Source organism: Meleagris gallopavo, chromosome 1 (assembly GCF_000146605.3).
Source record: "Meleagris gallopavo isolate NT-WF06-2002-E0010 breed Aviagen turkey brand Nicholas breeding stock chromosome 1, Turkey_5.1, whole genome shotgun sequence".
In the NCBI taxonomy this organism is placed as follows: domain Eukaryota; kingdom Metazoa; phylum Chordata; class Aves; order Galliformes; family Phasianidae; genus Meleagris; species Meleagris gallopavo.
This window is the reverse complement of record NC_015011.2, coordinates 182,443,140-182,448,666: the sequence shown is the minus strand read 5'-3', so window position 1 is coordinate 182,448,666 and position 5,527 is coordinate 182,443,140. Positions and strand designations below refer to the sequence as shown.

Below are 5,527 nucleotides of genomic sequence, written 5' to 3'. Positions count from 1 at the left end.
GAGACCACTATTAAAATCCTTTTTTGATTACATTTGCTGTAAAAAACCTTAAAAATTGGCCTAGAAGAAAAGCAGGATTTCTCCCCAAAGCCTTTGATGTGAACAAGGATCAAATGTTAAGATGCTCTGGGACTTCGCTTATAGAGTGAAAACCTCTTTGGGCTACTTCCAAACAAGCATTTTACACCACTTGGGGTAAGCGTGAGCCATGTATTTTTCCTGCTCTCTCCAACAGCTGCCCCTTTGTGCTCCTGCTTCCTTGTCCCTGTCACCAAGCACTATCTCTGCCACTGGAACAGAGCCATCGTGTTTAAAACACATGAGATGTCCTCTCTGTGAGAGAACCAAAAAAAAAAAAACAACAAAAAACAAATCAGAGGAAAAAAGACATCCATGGAAGGAGAAGGAAGAAAAATGAGCCCATCTGCAAACGCATTATACTCATTTCATCTGATTTAATTAAGAGAAGGGGCTGCTATAACTGCCAGTTTTGAGACACTAGGTATCTTCTCAATCACACTGGATGTAACTACAGATGACCTTACAGCATGGCCCAAGAGATGACTACAACTCAACGTAGGTCTATCTCACCCTCCTCCCCTCTCACAGTCATCATCACCTTGCACATCCAACAATAAGGAGCACTTCTTGACAGGTGCCTTTTGAAAGTCATCCCCTCCTGCCTTAATATCTCGCTCCTCTAAGTCCTCACTCAGCCTCATTTCCTTGGATCCTTGCCTGGCAGGCTCACAATCTCTGTTCTCACCCTGCTCAGGATAAATGGACTCCTGCAATACGCATTTTCCTATCCTAAAGAAAAAAAAAAGATCACTCAAGACCACAACATATTTTTCATCCCTCGCTGGGATAAGATGGCAAAATCTCCTGTAAAATGAAATTATAGGAAGCCGTGTCTTCCTTCACCTTTAAAAGGATTTCAGCTCACGGAAAATGTTTCACTTGGCAGATCTCTAATGAATTCAGCTTGTTTTTGACACAACCTGTTGATTTCACACAATTCCAAATTCCAGCTTCCAAATAACCTCCACAGTTTTTCATTGCAAAACAGGGAGTTTCAACAAAGAGGTCATTTTAAAAACAAGAATTTGTCAAAATCCATACAAATCCATAGAAACTTTGCTTCTGCTCAAATGACGTTTTCTTTCAGACAACACTTTTAGCACATGCTTTCTTCCCCACAGCCCTCAATGACTCGTAAACATCTTCACTTGCTAATTACTGCTGCATGTTTGGGCTGGCAATGAACGTGCTGTTGTATTGTGGTCCTGCCACTGCCTTCCGTTCTAATGGAGGATACAAAGCTCTAAACATCAGAGATCAAAAAGGACATGCTTTATACAAGGTATCTCACTAACTTTCATCTTCACCTAGTCAACTCCAGATGCTGATATATACTCTACAGAATTGTGGTCCTAAAGAATTGCCAAAGGTTAACTTCCATAGTCTCCTAAGTATAAATTCCTACTAATCAAAGATAACTAAAAAGGTTTAATCTTTTGTGCATTGAGGTCATTTACTTCCTTTCTGTCATAGTAAAACCTTCACTACATTCAATGCACAATGGAAAGACCAATTATATTGAAAGGAAGATGCCCTACAAGAGAGCACTTGCATGCACCTTGCAACATGACAGCACAACGAGGTAGCACAAAGAGTATAGAATAATGATGGGAACTCTCTGAAAAAAAAGCCAAGTCAGCAGATAGCAGTGAATGAGCCATCCTAAAATCCAGCCATTACATTCCCTGAACAGAAGTCCTGAAAATCCTGCAAAATTCTGGATACACACAGCTGTTTGGCTGTCGGAGGGTCTAGTGTCCACCTGTGAAACTGATTTGTCATAGAGGGAGTTCCACAAATCATGAGAAAAGACATGCATGTCTGCTTCCTGGCACAGCACTGTGCCCACTGAAGGCTTGAGTGTGATGACTTTAAATCACCAATATTAATGGAATGAAGTCATAACTCTTCATAGACATGAGCAATCCAATCATACATAGTTTCTTAAAAGCCAGCAGAAGAAAAATCCTCAAGATCCATCCTTGTGGGTGATGGGGATTTTTAAGGCTGCCTGGAAGCACCCATCCTATTTGGGTTAACTCTTGCCTTACTTGCCTAAAAGTAGAGTAACAACTCATCAGATGAGCAATGATTGTAAGAGGAACTCAATACCATCAATATCATCTGCTTGATCATTGTACCTGTGGAGATGAGCAGCCTATATGGTTTTCCTAGGGTATTTCAAAGATATTTTGTGCCTACCTCTATAATGCAAGGGACCTACAGCTCCATCTTAGCCACAACCACCACTGAGAGTCTTGGGCATCTCTGTACTGCACTGATCATCAGAGATAATTTTTGCCTGTGCATGTATGCTATCCCCACAATGATTTGCCTGTTATTCATACACAATCCCCTCTGCCTCTTCTTAGGGGCACAGAGTGCAAAAACCCTCACCTGTCCTGGGTCCCATGTGACCCCACTTTCTCATTCTTCATGCAGAAATCAGGCGAGCTCTGCAGGTAAATCAGCTCTGTCTCCTTAACCGGTCTGATATCAATATCCTTTGGCACGAGGTATTTGCGTGTGCCCATGGGCCGATGAACGACCTTGGTGGCTGACAAATACTTGTTTTTGAGGTCCAGTGCAATGTCTCGCAGCTCTTGAAGGCCTTTCCAACAGGTCTTGATAGAGCATGACCCAGAAACTCCATGGCACTTACATTTCATTTCAAGAGAGGCTTTCAAGACCTGCAAAAAGGAATGCAGGAGTTAGGAAATGTCCTGCTCTTAAGTCCAAACATCCCAGAAGCTTACTAAATAAGACTGTTTCTTAATGGAGACTGCTATAGAAAAGGCCTGCTGCTCTGATTTCTGCACGGTTGTGCTTGAGCAGCTACTTGCAAAGGGAATGAAATCCCACAGCCCCTTAGTGATCACTATTAGCCCAGGACTGCTCTCAGCAGGACACATTTCCAGCCAGCAGACAGAAGAATATGTTGAATTATGATCAGATATCTACATAGGGCTGCATTTAAACTCTCTAAATTAGGATCTGAAAATCAAAGCAATTCATAAATAGATTCTTAATGCGCATGTCTGCCTGCAACATATTTAGGCATTGGGTAACAGATGTCAAGGCACTGATGAATTCGAAGCACCCACACCCTGCCTTTCTGCTGAGCATGGGGCCAGCAGAGCCTTTTACTTCAGTTCTGCTCTGGTCTGATAGGATATAGCAGTGAATCCACCAGCCATGACAACACTGCATCCCAAGTGAAAATTTGCCCATTGCAATTCAAACAAAAACTCAAGACACAGCAATAATAATAATAAGATAGTGTGGGATGCAGGGAACCATAAAGAAAAACACCCAGAGGAGGTGAGTTTGATAGGGTTTTGCTCTGGAAAGGTAAGTTCAGCCCATAGCTACACAGAAAGCTGCCAATGAGCTCAGTATGCTCCAAGTTTTGCCCTAGAAGGACAAGTCATGCAATAGAAGGGAACTGCTGAAGCCTTTATAGCTCCCCACCCCAATTTCTCAAGCTGCATGAAGGGCTGCGGTGGGGATTTGCTCCTTGGGGCATGCCAAGCAGCATGCACAGTGTTACCCCTCCATTGGCACAGCCACTGAATGCAAGCTGTTAAGAGCGGCTTCTGCCAGATAGGAGAGTAATCACTAGCAAAGCAGTTTGAGAAGGAACACATCAGCCCTCCTGGCTGCAGAGATGGCTGGGAGGCAGCTGCTGCTGGACACGTCTGGCAGATGGTAATCCTCTGTGCTTACACAGCACTTCATGTGTGCAATGCCCTTGGCAGAGCACCACGAGACCCATCCCCACCACACCTCCTGGGGTAAGCAAGCCGCAGCCATCCTTGGCTGTGGAAGGTGTGGCAATGACACATCCCACCCACGGTTCTAGAGGGCTGGAATTAGCATTTAGGGCCTCCTGAGGTCCAGCATGACTGATAGCCACAGTCTTCAGCAGGCCAAAGGATTTGAGAGCAGTCAGGGAGAGACCTGCTCCTTTCGCTTGCTGATAGAGACACTGAACCTCACAGAGCGACCGACCACTAAAGAGGACTGTACAAGTACAATAACTCTTGTGGATTTGTTACCTGTCTCCCTACTTCACTGTTGTGCAGATGCATCAGTTTATTGGCTTGTGATCCTGATTTTTTCATCTTCATGGGAGCATCTGAAAATTTGGACCCCATGATAAGACCATAGTTGAGGTTGTCTGCACATCCTCCCCATCGATACCCAGGTCCAGGTGTCTCACCTGGGATGGGACCACAGGAACAGCCAGGGAGGTCCCCGGTGGTGCAGGCTCTGGCAATGGTATGGCTGATAGCAGCAGCAGAAAGGGCATACACAAATGCTGACTCCCTTGTACCTGCAAGAGATAAGAAACTCCAACTCAGGCTCTTGGGATGGCTAAGTATTCCCCAAAAAGAGACCTACATAATCTCTGCCTCACAGAATGGCAAACACGCTGCCTCCTTGCAGCTGAGACCTCTACAGGACAGGCTTGGAGAAAATCTCCAACGAGAGCTCTTCATCGTGTGAGACAACATCCAATTTCAGGTTGCTCAGAGAAGCTGTGGGTGCCCATTCCATGGAGGCCTTCAAGGCCAGATTGGTTGGGATCCTGGGCAGCCTGACCTGGTGGGTGGCAACTAAACGATTTTTGAGATCTCTTCCAACCCAAGCCATTCTATGATTCTATGATCTTAGCAGGGGAAAAAGGTACATGGGGTCGTGCAACTTGTCTACTGTGGTATGATCTGCTTTTGGAGCATGAGGAGGAATCATAGACACACAGAATGGCTGAGGTTGGAAGAGACCTCCGGGTACATCTTCTCCAACCTCTGCTCCCCACCCAAGGCAGCAGTGCTGTTTACCTCTCTCTAAGTCCAGCAGGTAGTTAGGAGCCAGCTCGATGGAAGAGCAATTCCACCGCATGTCTGAGAAAGTTTTGCGGCAGGTCTTTATCACTTCCCGTGCCGCCTGGATGATGGTCTGCATCAGCTCCAGGTTGCTGCGGCACAATTGCACCTGGGAAACCACCAGGCCTTCTAGCTGCTTGCAGTGCTGGGTTTGATTCAGGGCCAAAGCCGAAGGAGTCTTGGACAGAGCTCTGAGGAGACAAGCACATGCAAAAAAAAGGCATTAGAACCCACAAAAAGTCAGTCTTCGTATCAGTATTAATTTCTTGACTACCGCCAACCCAGCAAACGCCTTGGCCTGTGTTCAGCTGACCTAATATTAGCTACATGCAAATTACATGCCTAGTTTAAGCTGATGAGAGAGATGGGAAACTATTCAGTCTCATTTATCTCATCTAAGGTAAATGTTGAAGATGAGTGGGACAATTCACCATTAAACCTGTGTGTTTCTCCTATCATCGAGAGGAGCCAGAACAAATCTCCTGGGGTGAATGCCAAGTCGACTGATTGTGTAAATCCTTATGGGAAGGTTTTGTTTTTCTTTCTTTCTTTTTTTT

At 45.0% G+C, this 5,527-nt stretch overlaps 1 protein-coding gene across 1 annotated transcript in view; it reads right to left on the bottom strand.

Moving 5' to 3' along the window:
* Positions 1-587: 587 nt before the first annotated feature.
* WNT11 (Wnt family member 11) overlaps positions 588-5,527 on the bottom strand; it is a 16,298-nt gene continuing 11,358 nt past the window's right edge. The window contains exons 3-7 of the mRNA XM_010706205.1: positions 4,926-5,161; positions 4,304-4,417; positions 4,140-4,219; positions 2,479-2,771; positions 588-810 (exon numbers count right to left, since the gene is read on the bottom strand). Coding sequence (XP_010704507.1) covers positions 588-810; positions 2,479-2,771; positions 4,140-4,219; positions 4,304-4,417; positions 4,926-5,161 — 946 coding nt within the window. The remainder of the gene's footprint in view (positions 811-2,478; positions 2,772-4,139; positions 4,220-4,303; positions 4,418-4,925; positions 5,162-5,527) is intronic.